This window comes from Rhinoderma darwinii, chromosome 4 (genome assembly GCF_050947455.1).
Source record: "Rhinoderma darwinii isolate aRhiDar2 chromosome 4, aRhiDar2.hap1, whole genome shotgun sequence".
Classification (NCBI taxonomy): Eukaryota; Metazoa; Chordata; class Amphibia; order Anura; family Rhinodermatidae; genus Rhinoderma; species Rhinoderma darwinii.
This window is the reverse complement of record NC_134690.1, coordinates 122,347,886-122,366,270: the sequence shown is the minus strand read 5'-3', so window position 1 is coordinate 122,366,270 and position 18,385 is coordinate 122,347,886. Positions and strand designations below refer to the sequence as shown.

The following is an 18,385-nucleotide window of genomic DNA, read 5'->3' as shown; positions in this document are numbered from 1 at the left end:
AGGAGCTCTAATAATTTAGCACTAAATAGCCCATTTTCTTCGTTAACCTTGCTCCAGGTCAGCCCGTGATGGTGTGCACACAGTGCGCTTTTTCTAGTCAGATGGATGTGATGATAATTAATTGTGATAACATGGAGCTCACACAAATACATTTTTATAAGATGTGAACAGAAACAATTATTCTCATGCTAGCAAAGTAAAGGGGCTTCTCTCCTAAGAATGATTTAAAAATAACGATTGTAGGGATATTCGTTATTGGATTTAGAGAATTTTAATGTCAGATTCAATTATTCTAATGAATATCATGTAGTGATCATTACATTCTTGTGTAGGCAAGTCCTGCTGTTTACAGAAAGGATTTGCCCCCTACTGGCTGTTTTAATGTCCTGCACCTTAACACAATTACACTAAAATTATTATTGCCTGCACTTAATGTAGCTAAAATACTTATAAATTAATAGATTCTTAGTTGATTTCCAGAAATGAATTATTGATAAACTGTATCAGTTCAGTATTTAATATTCTCCTCTTGTGCACACTTGAGAATGCATTTGTTATAAATTATGTTAGATCTGCTATGGCTACATATATATATATATATAATGATACAAACGCTTTCGTCTCCAGCTAGAATTTAGTATGTTGCCACTTTTTTACCCTTTTCACATCATGTTAATGATTGCAACGTTTTCATGTCTATAGACTTAAGACTGCCCCTTGAGTTGCTACCAAAGGAATAGTACGTCAACTGTAAACATGCTCCGTTGGACTGAAGCATTAGCACTTTTTGTAGTCCTGTTTTTGAATAGATGGGAAGTGGGTTACAGGCAGCACCGTCTCCTGATGTTTAGTGGATTAGAGTGCTTTTTGAGCGTACGATGACAGCACAGCTTTTGCTCCAGTTTCAGCTTAGTGCGTCCTGCTCAGCTGTTTAGATTTACTCTGCAATGGGAAGCAGATCTTGTCAGGTGCAATAACTATCATCTGCCTTAAAGCTCTCAAACAACATCTGGACTTGAGCTCGAATGGCTTCCCTGCTGGCATCTGAGATGTACCATGTTGTTGGAAGTGTAGCCACTTCACAAAGATTCAGACTGGCACAAATGGGTTAGTACCTGGTTTAAAGTTTCTGCCTCGGTTCCTTGTCTGGGACAATATATGGAATGTGTGACATGTTCTCCACCCACATCGTTATCTGTTCTGGATTGCTTAATATTGCTTTCATGTCTCATTGTCCGTTTGCTTGACTGTTGAAATTTAACTTAATAGCGGGAAATATTTTGCTAATAACCCGTCCTCTCCATTAGACGAGCAATGTTCATTTTCTTATCCGTCGCACAAAGCTTTTGCATGTTGGTGCTGTCACAATGTATTACACTGCTGCGTTGAGTCCATTAATTACACATTTAATTATCCAGCTCATGGCGAACCATGCAATCGTCATTTACTTTAAAGAATGGACTGAAGTCATTTGACAGTCTGGACTCATTATAAAGCGAATGTGTTTTTCTTAATGGTTGTGCGTTTGTATGTGGGCTCAGAAATGTTCCGGTTGCTCAAGTGATTACAATTCGAGCTTACCACTGACTCTTAAAATCACTTCATTTAATATGCATTTTATTATTCATCTGTATCAATTCTCTCTCGTTGTCAGCTGATATTGTGTATCTCTCTTTGCCATAGCCATCTGTATTCAAGTCCTTTTTCAGTGCTAACAATATTGCGTGGGTCTATGTGTACTGTCAATAAGACTCATCACATGTACATGTTGATAACATTATGAAGCCTACACTGACCTCATTCATAGGATATGGAATTCATTCAGTTATTATGGTCTAATAGAAAATGCATGACCATTAAGTTTGCTTCTGCACTTCATATTATAGCCAACTTGGAGTACTATAGTATTATATGTCTATAGTACTATAGTATTAGTATGTTATATGCCTATTTGGAAAAAAAAATACTGGCTACAAAAACATTGTTTGTGTACAGTTTCATAATTTTTGTGTTTGTCAACTATACAATATTTTTGCACTGTTTACAATAGAATTAAATAGCTACAGTCCCATTCACATATTGCTAGATCGCAGACTGCATTCAAGTTTTGGATTATGAAAATGCCTTCATAGAGGAGGTGAAACATTGTGGTTCCATGTTGGATGAATAAATTCACTTTATTTGAGTGCTGCTTCACGTTCTCTTTTTTGGACAAGTTTTGGATTATATTGTTGCTTAATTTTTTATTTAAAATTAAATTTTGAGATTTGACAATAAGAGATTTTTTTTAAACTTTGTTTTATCTTTTTTTTCTGATGTTTAGCATTTTCATCATGACATATACACTACCGTTCAAAAGTTTGGGGTCACCCAGACAATTTTGTGTTTTCCATGAAAACTCACACTTATATTTATCAAATGAGTTGGAAAATGACTAGAAAATATAGTCAAGACATTGACAAGGTTAGAAATAATGATTTTTATTTGAAATAATAATTTTCTCCTTCAAACTTTGCTTTCGTCAAAGAATGCTCCATTTGCAGCAATTACAGCATTGCAGACCTTTGGCATTCTAGCTGTTAATTTGCTGAGGTAATCGGGAGAAATTTCACCGCATGCTTCCAGAAGCCCCTCCCACATGTTGGATTGGCTTGATGGGCACTTCTTGCGTACCATACGGTCAAGCTGCTCCCACAACTCTATGGGGTTGAGATCTGGTGACTGCGCTGGCTACTCAATTACAGGTAGAATACCAGCTGCCTGTTTCTTCCCTAAATAGTTCTTGCATAATTTGGAGGTGTGCTTTGGGTCATTGTCCTGTTGTAGGATGAAATTGGCTCCAATCAAGCGCTGTCCACAGGTTATGGCATGGCGTTGCAAAATGGAGTGATAGCCTTCTTTATTCAAAATCCCTTTTACCTTGTACAAATCTACCACTTTACCAGCACCAAAGCAACCCCAGACCATCACATTACCTCCACCATGCTTGACAGATGGCGTCAGGCACTCTTCACGCATCTTTTCAGTTGTTCTGCGTCTCACAAATGTTCTTCTGTGTGATCCAAACACCTCAAACTTCGATTCGTCTGTCCATAACACTTTTTTCCAATCTTCCTCTTTCCAATGTCTGTGTGCTTTTGCGCATACTAATCTTTTCCTTTTATTGGCCAGTCTCAGATATGGCTTTTTCTTTGCCACTCTGCCGTGAAGGCCAGCATCCCGGAGTCGCCTCTTCACTGTAGACGTTGACACTGGCGTTTTGCGGGTACTATTTAATGAAGCTGCCAGTTGAGGACCTGTGAGGCGCCTATTTCTCAAACTAGAGACTCTAATGTACTTGTCTTGTTGCTCAGTTGTGCAGTGGGGCCTCCCACTTCTCTTTCTACTCTGGTTAGAGCCTGTTTGTGCTGTCCTCTGAAGGGAGTAGTACACACCGTTGTAGGAAATCTTCAGTTTCTTGGCAATTTCTCGCATGGAATAGCCTTCATTTCTAAGAACAAGAATAGACTGTCGAGTTTCACGTGACAGCTCTCTTTTTCTAGCCATTTGGAGAGTTTAATCGAACCCACAAATGTAATGCTCCAGATTCTCAACTAGCTCAAAGGAAGGTCGGTTTTATAGCTCCTCTAAACAGCAAAACTGTTTACAGGGGTGCTAACATAATTGCAAAAGGGTTTTCAAGTGTTTTCTAATCATCCATTAGCCTTCTAACACAGTTAGCAAACACAATGTACCATTAGAACACTGGAGTGATGGTTGCTGGAAATGGGCCTCTATACACCTATGTAGATATTGCATTAAAAACCAGACGTTTTCAGCTAGAATAGTAATTTAGCACATTAACAATGTATAGAGTGTATTTCTGATTAATGTTATCTTCATTGAAAAAAAACTGTGCTTTTCTTTCAAAAATAAGGAAATTTCTAAGTGACCCTAAACTTTTGAACGGTAGTGTATAATGAACATTATAGCTCCGACATATGCAACTATATGACATACATTTGCATATGTAGCCCATCAACTTGCATTGTAAAAATAAAAAATTTATACCGTGCATACGCCGACACACACTGCCCAAAAGTATGCCAAAATGATACGCTTTTGGCATACTTTGGGCCCATGATACCCAGTAGACATGTTTGGCATGTACATTCGGGAGTGTTTCCCGATTGTATAAGCTTAACATGAAGCAAAAACATAGCCTTAAAGGGGTTGTCCGGTTTCACCAAATTATTGTTACTTTTTGTATAATTAAAAGTTATACAATTTTCCCAAATTCTTTCTGTATTAATTCTTCATGGTTTTCAAGATGTCTGCTTATTGGTAGGAACATTCAATGTTTACTTCCATTGGATAAAATTCTGTCCATGATCATGTGATGATCACACAGATGCCAGGATCGCTAGAAGACACAGCTCTGATACGTATACTGTAACGAGCTGTGCACCTGTGTGTCCATCACATGACCATGGACAGAATTTTATCAACTAGTAGTAAACAATGAATGTTCCTACTGAATAATAACAAGCCGAGATCTTGAAAACCGTGAGAAATGAATAAAGAAAGTAAAACTTTTAATTATTCAAAATATAACATTAAGTAGCTTAAACTGGACAACCCTTTAATACTATTTGACCTAAGGAAAGAAAAATAATGCAGATAGCAAATATTGTATTGTACAATTAACACATGTCCACAAAATGAGATGCACTTCCATGGGTGACCTCCTACTTGATATTTACCTTAAAACCCGTGACATAATATATCTATGGCATGGGCTTTAGCTTTCTGCCCAAGAGACTGCCGGGCACCCTGGAGAAAAGTGAGAACGGTTTTCTCCGCTTCTGTCTTTTCTGTTTTCTTGTACACAGCACTCAATGAGCGCTGTGTATAGAATAGAGGCAACGGCCCCTGGTCACCTGAACATCAGGATGCTAACTAGACACAGCACATCCCTAACAGTGACAATAATCATAATAAGGCTACGATCACACAGGGCGAATACGCTGAATAAAGGTGCACAGCATATCCGCCCTGGCGGCCGCATGGAATTGCGGATAAAAAACGCACTAAATTGTCGGAATGTCCGCTGCAGAAAACTGCACGTTAAAAAAACACATACTTGCCCTCTGACGTCCTGCAGCCCAGCGTCCTGGGATGACGACTTTGCCATGTGACCTCTGCAACCTGTGATTGGCTGCAGAGGTCAGATGGGATGAAAACGTCATCCCAGGAGGCCGACCTGAAAGAAGAAACACAGAATTCTTGGTAAATATAAGATTTATTTTTTTCTGACTTGCGTCCTTTGTGGCGGAAACGCAAAAAAAACCCCCCAACATCTGCTATTTGTCGCGGGTTTTAACTCCCCATTGAAACCCGCAACTCGAAAGCAACGATTCTGCAAATACAATTGACATGGTCCGCTTATCATTTACGCAGTGTGTGGATCAGATTTGTTCACATCTCATCCACTCTGCTGCTACTATATTATGGTATAACAAAATTTACGGTAGACAATGACGATCACAAATAAAAGTTCTATTTTAGGGTAAAACTATATTATTACTACCAGAAAAAATTGCTGAAAGGTAAAAATCATATTTTTGTACTATTTTCAAACTATAAGCCTAAAAATGTGAAAATAGAAAAAAGGATGTGTATAATAATAATAATCCAAAAATAAACCTACGTTGTGTAGGAAAAAACGTCTCAAAAATCACATCGGTAGCCCAACAATTATTAGGGTATGTTCACACGTGCACGTCCGTTACGGCTGAAATTACGGAGCTGTTTTCAGGCGAAAACTAGGGATGCACGGTGCATCGAAACTTCGATACTGTTTCGATACTTTGCATCCCTAAACGGTTCGATACCGCTATTTCCTGTATTTCGATACTTCGCTGCGCAGCCGCACAGCTCAGTATAGTAATACATGAATGTATGGGAGCGCGGCTGCGGCTGTGTAATTCAGCCACAGCCCCGCTCCTGAGTCCTGATAACGTGCGCACGGTCAGGATGATGCGATGTGGCCAGCGCTGTACTTATGAGCGGCGGCACTGGAGACAGAACATGGCGGGCGCTCTGCAAAACACCCCCATGTTCTGTCCTCCGTGCCTGAACCGCCGCTCATTAGTGCAGCGCCGGCCGCTTCTCCTCATGCTGACCGCGCGCGCACTTCCTGTCAGGAGCGGGGCAATGGCTGTATTACACAACCCCGCTCTATAACGGCGGAGATCAGGGAAACCTCTCATCTCCGCCGTTATTCCCCTGAATGCTGCGATCACAGCTGACTGCAGCATTCAGGAGAAAATGAGAAGGGGGGATGCCCCTGGATCGCAGCCCAGGGTCTATTGACGGACACCAGGGCTGTCTTACCATATTTCTTGTTGTTAGGACATACCCAAGTATGTCCTAACAACTGCCTGTGTGCTATCTGTCCACAGGTTAATGTACTGGCACATATCTGATATATGTCAGTACATTACGGTTTAAAAATAAAGTAAAAACAAAGTATTGTTAAATGTAAAAAAAATACACATACACCTTTTTTTACAATAAACATTAAAATAAGTCTCAATACATAAAATACACACATTCAGTATTGGCGCGCACAACAATTTTTTTGCATCCTTTATGATGTGTGCGCTGTAAAAAAATGAAATAAACACGGCTTTCATTCACTTATTAATGTGAGGCGCGAGGTGCGATGAATTTAACCTCCATGTTCCTCACATTAATAGTAATTAACCCCATCATGTACCTCGCACATTAACCCATTATGACTGAGAAACATGATGGGATTAATTACTATTAATGTGAGGCGCGTTCAAAATTCATCACACGTCGCGCCTCACATCAGAAAACGGAAGAATTAATTTTTTTTATTACTGTTGGCAAAAGTATCGAAATTGGTATCGAAATCGCAATACTAAACGAAGTATCGGTATCGAAGTCCAAATTCTGGTATCGTGACATCCCTAGCGAAAACAGCTCCTGAATTTCAGACGTAATGGCAAGTGCAGGCGTTTTTCGCAGCGTCCATTACGGACGTAATTGGAGCTGTTTTTCTATGGAGTAAATGGAAAACCGCTCCAATTACGTCCAAAGAAGTGACATGCAGTTCTTTGACGTGGGCATCTTTTTTACGCGCCACTGTCAAAAGACGTAAAATGACCGTCTGCACAGTACATCGTAAAACCCATTCAAATGAATGGGCAGATGTTTGCCGACGCTTTCAAGCAGTATTTTCGGCCGTAATTCCAGGCGTAAAACGCCTTAATTACGTCCGTAAATAGTGCGTGTGAACATACCCTAAGGGTATGTGCACACGGTAGCAGGCTTTTACGTCTGAAAAGACAGACTGTTTTCAGGAGAAAACAGCTGCCTCGTTTCAGACGTAAATGCTCCTCCTCGCATTTTGCGAGGCTTCTCTGACAGCCGTAAATTTTGAGCTGAGCTTCATTGAGTTCAATGAAGAACGGCTCAAATTACGTCTGAAAGAAGTGTCCTGCATATAATGTATATAAGTGTCCTGCATATAATGTATATAAGTGTCCTGCATATAATGTATATAAGTGTCCTGCACTTCTTTTGATGAGGCTGTATTTTTGACGACTTTTGACGACGTGTAAATTACAGGTTGTCTGCACAGTACGTCGGCAAACCCATTCAAATGAATGGGCAGATGTTTGCCGACGTATTGTAGCCCTATTTTCAGACGTAAAACAAGGCATAATACGCCTCGTTTACGTCTGAAAATAGGTCGTGTGAACCCAGCCTAATAGTTATAGCTGTTTAACTAACGCGTTCTAAAAATGGCTAAACGGTGTCTGGTGCTGAAGGCTCATAATAGCCCGGTCCTGACCTGTTTTCCATCTTTCTTTCATATCTGAACATCATACTCATACTTTTCAGCTTCTATTAATCAAATCCCAATGACAGTATATGCTGATACTTTGTTTTGTAAGTAATTGTAACCCCCCCCCCCCCAACCCCGGATTGAAAAGTAATTAGGGTCTCAATACGACAAGCTAAATGCCACAGAGATTAATTATGTATCTTCGTAGGATCCCTTACTGCGTTTAAAAGATCACCTATTATGGTATGGATTTCAAAGAGACATGTAACAATGAAGTGATGCTCAGTCATTTTGCTTCTTGAATAATAATGAACACCCAAAATCGAATTGGGAAAATATTATGAAATTAAAGGTACCATGTTATGGTAGTGGGGGTTTAAATGAGAGGATATCAAAACTTCCAAAATTGTGAAAATGACTTTTAGTGACAATCTTACCTCTTGTGGTTATAAACATTAGACGACTAACGTGAAAGTGACCTCTTAATGTCCAAGATCAGTGACTTTTTTTTACATAAAGAATGCAGGTGCTAACTGGTAAGTAAGGGGTTTATTTTGTTTTGGGTAGAAAAAATGTTTGTGCATTACTATGCATGCCTTTACACAGCTGGATCCACTAGGCACATAACCATTGGCATTCTTAGTCTCTGTTCACATCACGTCAGAGCCTTCTGTCGGAGGTATACGTTGTATTTCCCGACGTATATCTCCGACAGAAAGCTTGGACGTATGGCTCTGTATAGGCTTTCCCGGCCGCTGATAGTGTTCAAACACAGTCTAATACCTCATGCACACGACCGTTCTGCCACTTGGGCCTTTTTGACGGCATCCGAGTGGCACCCGATAGTCTTCACAGACCCATTCACTTTAGCAGGTGAATCGGGTCCGGAAAAAATGGACCGAGTCTCCGATCCGAGGAAAGATAGAACATGTCCGATCTTTCCTCATATCAGTGACGGGACTTGGACGGCACACACGGTCGTGTGCATGAGTTGTAAGGCCTTATTTAGACGAGCGTACTATACTCCCATGTGCTGTCCGTTAAAAAAACGGACATCACACGGACCTATGCAATTCAATGGGACTATTCACACATCCGTGATTTTTCACGCAGCGTGTGTCCGTTGGATGAAACTCTCTGCATGTCCTATTTTGGTCCGTTTTTGCAGACCACGTCACCCATTGAAGTCAACGGGAGCGTGAAATACACGGACAGCACACGGACAAAATCTGTGTGCTGTCTGTGTTTTTCATGCACTAGTTGCTAAATAAATTGTGAAAAAAACACAAAATAGGAATACTGATGCCACACAGAAAGCACACTGATAACACACGGACCTGAAACACATGAAATATGGTCCGTTTTTTTGCGGATGCAAAGCGGACATGTTCGTCTGAATCAGGCATTAAAAAGATTGTCCAGGATTAGAAAACAGGTTCTACTTTTTTTTTCCCAGAAATCGCACCACTCATGCCAATGGTAAATGTCTGGTACTGCATCCATATTCAAGAGAATGAAGCTGAGCTGCAATACCAAACATGGCCCATGGACGACAGTGGTGGGAAAAAAAAGCAGACTTTTTTTTTTAACCCGGATGACACCTTTAATTTTCTACACCTGTTTCCACTGAACATTTATTAGGTTTTCTAACTGAATATAGGAATATAGTCGTTTTACTGGGAAAATCACCTTATTCAGATGAGCATGTGTTTAATTGGCGTTTTTCACGGCCGAATTGCCCTCGTGCGTGACCCGTTATCACGGATCCCTTGTAGACTTGAGTCTATTGAGGGACCAGTGAAAACTGACAAAAATAGGACATGTCCTATTTTGTCAGGGGCCGTTCACATGGTCCGTTAAACAGCCGTGTGAACAGCCCCATAGAAATATATGCAGCCATATCAGACACATCATGCTTACTTCCCTTTGAAATCGAAAGATAAGACAATTTTCTATATATGATAATATACCTCTAAATAATACAGTCAAAAGGTTACCAAATAATACCACTAACCACTATACAAGGAAAAAAATCACCATACTGTTACTGAACAAAACCCAGTATACCAAGGCCAATATTACCAATTATACAAAATACAAATAATACTGCCACACCATTACCACATATTACTACCACATAGTGACTGAATAAAACCACCATGGAATAATATCCTCAGCACCATGACCACGTAGTGACTGAGTAATACCACCATACTGTCACTGAATAATACCTCCACACCATTACCACATATTACTACCACATAGTGACTGAGTAAAACCACCATGGAATAATAACCTCAGCACCATGACCACGTAGTGACTGAGTAATACCACCATACTGTCACTGAATAATACCTCCACACCAAGACCACATATTACCACCACATAGTGACTGAAAAATACCACCATACAGTTACTGCAAAATACCTCCACACCATGACCACATATTACCACCATATAGTGACCACCACTTAGTAACTGAATAACACTACCATACTGTTACTGAATAATACCTCCACGCCACGACCACATATTACCACAACATAGTGACTGAATAATACCACAATACAGTAACACAATAATACCTCCACACCATGACCACATATTACCACCATATAGTGACCACCACTTAGTAACTGAATAATACTACCATACTGTTACTGAATAATACCTCCACGCCACGACCACATATTACCACTACATAGTGACTGAATAATACCACCATACAGTTACTCAATAATACCTCCACACCATGACCACATATTACCACTATATAGTGACTGAATAATACCACCATACTGTTACTGAATAAAATCTACCATACAAATACCAAAACCACCACCATACTGGGACGATATAGTGGTGGATACCATACGGTTAATTCCAGTGACTCACAGATATCTTCTCTGATTGGAATTGTTCACTGTCACTTTTCTTATTCATTTGGCCCAGACCGCCGTGACAACTTCTTCCAGCCAAGACTACTGCAGAATTTGAAGCAGAAATTGGCTCCTCACTTTTCCAGCACTCTTCCCACCAATTCACCACCTTCTACACCTCCTTTGTATGGCGTGCCGATATAAAAAAATATCACAGATGAAGTACTCCGTGTAAACAATATATACTAGGTTTTTAGTAAGACACCAATCTATCCTCCATGTGGAGTTCCTGCAAATTATCCCTGAAAGCACCTGGAATAATCCATCCGGATACGCTATGGACTTTAACTGGTTGCCGACACAGGACGAGAATGCTCGTCCTGAGCGGCAGGTACTTCGCGCATTAGAACGAGCATTCTCGTCATGTGTGACAGCCATCTCCGCGCGATCGGGAGCAGGTTAACGGCTGTAATACACAGCCATGGCCCCGCTCTAACGGCGGAGAAATGAGAAACATCTCTCCGCCGTTAACACCTTGAATGCAGCGACAAAAGCTGATGGCGGCATTCAAGGAGGGGGGTCCTCCCCTTGATCGCGTCACAGAAAATCCCTGTGACTCGATCAAAGCCCATAATTTGTATGGCCAGACAGCCCAGGGTCCATTGAAGGACCCCACATATTTCCTGTTGTTAGGGCATACTGAGGTATGCCCTAACAACTGCCTGTGTACAATCAGTACACAGACTATTGTACTGGCATATAGACATACAGTGGAGGAAATAAGTATTTAATCCCTTGCTGATTTTGTAAGTTTGCCCACTGTCAAAGACATGAACAGTCCAGAATTTTTAGGCTAGGTTAATTTTACCAGTGAGAGATAGATTATATTTAAAAAAAAACTGAAAATCACATTGTCAAAATTATATATATTTATTTGCATTGTGCACAGAGAAATAAGTATTTGATCCCTTTGGCAAACAAGACTTAATACTTGGTGGCAAAACCCTTTTGGCAAGCACAGCAGTCAGACGTTTTTTGTAGTTGATGATGAGGTTTGCACACATGTTAGATGGAATTTTGGCCCACTCCTCTTTGCAGACCATCTGTAAATCATTAAGATATCGAGGCTGTCGCTTGGCAACTCGGATCTTCAGCTCCCTCCATAAGTTTTCAATGGGATTAAGGTCTGGAGACTGGCTAGGCCACTCCATGACCTTAATGTGCTTCTTTTTGAGCCACTACTTTGTTGCCTTGGCTGTATGTTTCGGGTCATTGTCGTGCTGGAAGACCCAGCCACGAGCCATTTTTAATGTCCTGGTGGAGGGAAGGAGGTTGTCACTCAGGATTTTACGGTACAAGGCTCCATCCATTCTCCCATTGATGCGGTGAAGTAGTCCTGTGCCCTTAGCAGAGAAACACCCCCAAAACATAATGTTTCCACCTCCATGCTTGACAGTGGGGACAGTGTTCTTTGGGTCATAGGCAGCATTTCTCTTCCTCCAAACACGGCGAGTTGAGTTAATGCCAAAGAGCTCAATTTTAGTCTCATCTGACCACAGCACCTTCTCCCAATCACTCTCAGAATCATCCAGATGTTCATTTGCAAACTTCAGACGGGCCTGTACATGTGCCTTCTTGAGCAGGGGGACCTTGCGGGCACTGCAGGATTTTAATCCATTACGGCGTAATGTGTTACCAATGGTTTTCTTGGTGACTATGGTCCCAGCTGCCTTGAGATCATTAACAAGTTCCCCCCGTGTAGTTTTCGGCTGAGCTCTCCTCTTCCTCAGGATCAAGGATACCCCACGAGGTGAGATTTTGCATGGAGCCCCAGATCGATGTCGATTGACAGTCATTTTGTAGGTCTTCCATTTTCTTACTATTGCACCAACAGTTGTCTCCTTCTCACCCAGCGTTTTCCTTATGGTTTTGTAGCCCATTCCAGCCTTGTGCAGGTCTATGATCTTGTCGCTGACATCCTTAGAAAGCTCTTTGGTCTTGCCCATGTTGTAGAGGTTAGAGTCAGACTGATTAATTGAATCTGTGGACAGGAGTCTTTTATACAGGTGACCATTTAAGACAGCTGTCTTTAATGCAGGCACCAAGTTGATTTGGAGCCTGTAACTGGTCTGGAGGAGGCTGAACTCTTAATGGTTGGTAGGGGATCAAATACTTATTTCTCTGTGCACAATGCAAATAAATATATATCATTTTGACAATTTGATTTTCTGTTTTTTTTTTTTTTTATATAATCTATCTCTCACTGGTAAAATTAACCTAGCCTAAAAATTCTAGACTGTTCATGTCTTTGACAGTGGGCAAACTTACAAAATCAGCAAGGGATCAAATACTTATTTCCTCCACTGTATGCCAGTACATTACAGTTCAAAAATGAAAAATCCCTTTATGAAATAAAAAAAAAAAAGCTAAGTTAATGTAAAAAAATTCATGTTAAATTAAAAAAAAACAGTAAAAAAAAATACACAGAAATACACATTTAAGTCCCAAAACAATAATATAAAATATATGAAATAATATAGGCATATTATTGTCACGACCATAACAACCTAAACAACAAATGTATAACATTATTTATGTTGATCGGTGTATGGTGTAAAAAAAATATTAACTTAAGCGGAACTGCTTTTTTTCTGCATTTTCGCCAAAATAAAAATGTATATAAATTAAACGATAATGTATTTGTACCAAAAAATGGTACCTACAACTCATCCCGCAAAAAACAAAGTCTCATACAACTACGTAATACAAAAAATAAAAAAGTTCTGAGCATCGGGACGGGAAATATAAAAAAATTGTTCTGTCCTCAAGGCCAAAATTGTCCGTGTCCTTAAGGGGTTAACACATTGCGTGATGTTTACTCCTCGTATATGATCATTTTTTTATACTGAATTTTTTGCCAAAAGGAAAACATATTTTGCAAAAATAAAATAAAAAGAAACATGCTTTTTTCTATATAAGGCTGTGAAGTTCTCCGTGTGCCACGTAAACATGAAAATCATATTAGACAAACTATAACCATGTATGTGACATAAACCAATTGATCAGTTAATTAACCGGTTCAGGACCGGGCTACTTTGAGCCTTCAGGACCAGACACCATTTAGCCAATTTTAGCACGCGTTAGTGAAACGTCTATAATTTTTTTATTTGTTGGGATAGCGACATGATTTTAGGGATGTTTTTTTCCGTAGACAACGCAGGTTTTTTTTTTTTATTATTATTTTTATGCACACCTTTTTAGCTACTTTAGAATTACTAGGCTCAACGTTTGAAAATTGTAAAGAAAACATAAATTTTTACTTTCAGCTAATTTTTTCTACCAATATAGCATTGTCTACCGTAAATTTGGAGCGATTTGTAGAAGCGATCTGAAGATAAAAGCAGCAAAAGCTGCTGCTATCTTCTCCTCAGGGTCCCCGGCAGTCACTGATTGCCGGGCACCCAACATTCAGCTGCCCGATCGCTGGGGCAGCAAGCTAAAGCCCACGGCGTAAGTACACTATGGCGCAGGTTTTAAGGACACCGCCTGCCAGACGTTAATATACAGCTGGCGGTCAGGAACCAGTTAAACTTACATTTCAGGGGGCGCGGCCTAGCTGGATATGTAGCAGGACGCGATCTGCTGAGCTCCCGCCACCACATAGCCTTAATCCAGTACAATCATCCTGAATCCTGCTGTTTGTCCTCCCATGCTCCATACTGAGTGCCGGTGTCGGTGTAGATAACAAAAACACCTGGATCGCTACGTAAACGGCTTCCTAGACACTGCTGGGCTCTCTTCACGGCGGCCTACTCCCGCTTTGGCACCATCTTGGGCCTTCCTGCTTTGGACCTGCCAAAGGAGTCGATACTTGCTGGATAGTGAGGTGAAGCGTTTCTGGGTGGACCCGGCAACGAAGTGCCCACCCTGAAAACCAATGAAGTATACCTCCCCAGATGCAAAAGGGGATCTCTGTGCTGCGATGAACTGTGAGTACATGCAAACCAGATTGTCTCAAGGCCCTAAAGCTAAACCCCCATAGCCCAACGGCGTCACTCCAAAACCTACAGGTGGCAGACATGACCAAAAGAAGCAAGGGGGCGCAGGGAGCATGGGGAAACAGAATTGTGCAAGATGGCACAGATACTCCGGTCAGGGGCTTCAAGAGGGCTGAGCTCCAAAAGGACGTGGCTGCCCATTTGGAACACTTTGCCCATCCGCCATCTACACAGAATGCTTGGTTAACCATTGATCCTGAACAAGGCTCATTTCTAGACCAAATCCCCGGGGCTGCTTCCACCATTATTTCTGGGACAGGAGGACAATGGTGCTGCTGTGATATTGACAACAGGGCAGGAAATATATGACTCAACCTCAGAACCTACCCTCAAAGATGTTTTTCTTGCCGTTAATGTATTTCCGCACTATGCATGCTTCAGGCACAAGTTGGTGAAGTCTCTTGCCATCAGCAAGCAAGACATCAAAAAGGTGTCAGAACACACAACTGCAGTAGAGGGCAGAATCTCTGAATTAGAAGACAGTGTAACCCACGATCGCTAGAGATGCTCACAGGCAGGCTCAAGAAATAGCTGAGCTTAAAGCCAATGCAGATGACCTAGAAAATAGGTCAAGGCGCAACAATATTGAGAGAACTGAGGCCAACTGCGATGAATACTTTGAATCCTGGATTAAAGATAAATTTGGCACCAACAATCTAACACCTTTGTTTGTCATGGAAAGGGCTCATAGGGTCCCCACCAGGTCCTTGTCTCCTGGAGCCCTGCCACGAGCAATACTTAAAAAAACTTCTACATTTCAGAGGCAGAGATATTGTCCTTCGCTGGGCTAGAGACAATCCGGATTTAACTATCAACGGACATAAGATCTCACTCGTTCCGGATTATTCTGCTTAGGTGCAGCGCAAGGGAATTCAATTTGTAGAGGCCAAGTGCAAATTACACCAACTAAATGTTTCTTTCTTAATATTGTACCCAGCCAAGCTAAGAATAGCAGCATTGGGAAATTCCCACTTCTTTAATACCTCCACAGAAGTGGTATCCTGGCTGGATAAACATGAGCAACAACTGGGAAATGTGGATAGAGGGGCCTCATGAACATGTGGCTGACATAGGCGATATGGTGCCTCACTGGAAATAGGAAAGTCGCCGACTGACTGCTGGATGGACCTCCTGACACATTTTACAAGTTTGAATCGGATCGCATAATACCGAGCTGGTATCGATATAAGTTAAACGATGTAGCATGAGCTCTATTATTGTTATAGGTTCTCTTCTCTGTTATAATATGTTTGATCACCCTAATTTTCCGTATTGATAAATTTGACTCCTAAATGCTGGGTATGATATTTCACAATATCGTAGGGAATGTGGTCTAAAATTCCCTTGTCAAATAGACAGATTGGTGATGTCGCGTCTAGGCTACAGGAGGAATGGTTTAATGATGGAGGGACATAGAGGTATTATGTACATTTAGACGGCGGGTGCAGAATGTATAGAGCAATCCAGTCATATAACTGGTGCGCTTGCCAGTGGGTTCAAAGTGACTTAGTACCACTTCAGACAACCTGCTTTGGTAATAACTAACTAATACATCTCACTGCTGGTATCTAGCCAGGGTTGTATTTCTTTGCCCCCGCCCTTCCCTGAGAAGGGATGGTATTGTGTGTGTGTTTCTATACATGTATTGTCTCATTGTGGGAGTTGGGGAGAAGGATAGGCGTTATGTTTTAATGGGTATTTTTGGGGACAAAGGGCAGTGTGTAGCTGAAATAGGCATTCAAGGCAGGTGGCATAATACTTTTGGATGTTGCTCTCACAGGTTCTACACCCGCAAGGACTGCAGGGAGGAGGGAAATAACATTAAACTGATAAATATCTTGATTCGTCATTTATGGCTTGTAAATGTAATATAGTGGTCTGGAATCTAAGGGGATTAGTGGATGGTGCCAAAAGATATGCAGTACTAAATATCTTGAAACAATACTAGCCGGCTGTACTGTGCTTATCTGAAACACATTTAACATCTGACTCTATCCCGGCGCTTCAGGGAGCATGGATCGGTTTTGCATCTCACTCCGCATACACAACGCATGCTAGTGGAGTTAGTGTGCTGGTGCATAGATATCATAGATCTATCCCATTTTAATGCAGGGTAACATCTGTTGAGCCGGAAGGTCGATATGTGTGCCTGAAGTGAACGATTCACACTGTCACGATCATATTGTTGGCGATCTATATTCCTCCACCTTATTCTAACGATTTGTTTAAAAAAATGCTAGCATTCATGGCGACATCCCCTGATCCCCGGCCATTGTAATAGGAGATTTCAATACTTACTTAGACCCGTTTCTAGATAAATTTCATGGAGGTACGATATCTCCTCAGACTCTGCATACTGTATTTGCTAGAGTTCTTGATGAGGTGGGATTGCGAGATATTTGGAGTGCTCGTAATCAGTTCAGCGTTACTCGTGCTATTCAAGCTCACACAACTCACTATCTAGAATTGACCTCGCCGTGAGCAATAATCTAATGTTTGGTTATGTCAGGGATATCTCATATTTGCCAAGGATTATATCTGATCACTCTCCTATATTGTTATCAATGGCCTTTGATGCGGGAGAGATGGAGGTCTGTGGAAGCTCAATCCATTCCGGCTTCACGTTCTTTATTTGTCTGGCAACGTGGTGACAGAATTGGAAGTTTTTTTGCAAAATAACAAGGTGTCCGCTACTCCCTTAGTAATCTTGGATACCCTAAAAGCGTATACGAGGGGGCTCTATATAAAGGATATTAGGAGGCATGAGTCCAAACGCAAAGAGCTCCTTATGAGCCTTCAGACAAGAGCAGGGGATATGGAAGATTTTGTCAATGATCCTAGTGAGGAAAATAAAAGTAGTTAGATAGAAGCCCAACAGCTGTTTAAAGATCACTTTCTGTAATCCTCCAAACTTAAGCGCTTTTTCCTGAAACAAAAATATTTTGAGGAAGTAGAATGTACTGGCCACTTGTTGGCAACTAGAATTAAAGCGCAGGAAGGCCCAACCCGTATTGCAGCTTTGAAAAATACGGCACGCAACGAGGTGGTGGAAGACCAGGAGATTTGAACAATCCTTCATGACTTCTATAAGGATACATATGTCTCGATTGATGGATGGAGATCCACAGATGGGGAGATTTCTAGACCAAGTTACCCTTCCATCTATAACAATAGCCCAACAGTCTGATCTGGACAAACCAATCTCCATTGAGGAACTGGAGGCCGCTTTGACAGATTTTCCTAATGAAAAAGCACCAGGAGCGGATGGTCTCCCTGGGGAATTCTTTAAATTATACCAAGGCGTATTGCTGCCTGAGTTTATTGGAAGGTTTTGGGGAAGCATAAAAAGTAGAAAAATTGCCGAATTCTATGGGTGAGGCTGTAATAGTTCTGCCGAAACTAGGTAAAGACCTCACATGACCATACTTTTTCCATCCAATTTCTTTATCGTGTGCTGATGTGAAGCTTCTGGCAAAGGTGCGTGCTATTGAAGATTTCTTTGGGAGGTTATTGCCAGAATGGGTTTTGGGAAGAAATATCTGACATGGGTCAAGTTACTATATTGTAATCAAAGGGCACGGATAGGGGCA

General features: G+C 41.1%; 1 protein-coding gene across 1 annotated transcript in view; it reads left to right on the top strand.

The window, feature by feature from the left end:
• Positions 1-826: 826 nt before the first annotated feature.
• PLCH1 (phospholipase C eta 1) overlaps positions 827-18,385 on the top strand; it is a 151,296-nt gene continuing 133,737 nt past the window's right edge. The window contains exon 1 of the mRNA XM_075861528.1: positions 827-1,107. Within this exon, the coding sequence (XP_075717643.1) occupies positions 1,026-1,107 (82 nt within the window). The 5' untranslated portion in view covers positions 827-1,025. The remainder of the gene's footprint in view (positions 1,108-18,385) is intronic.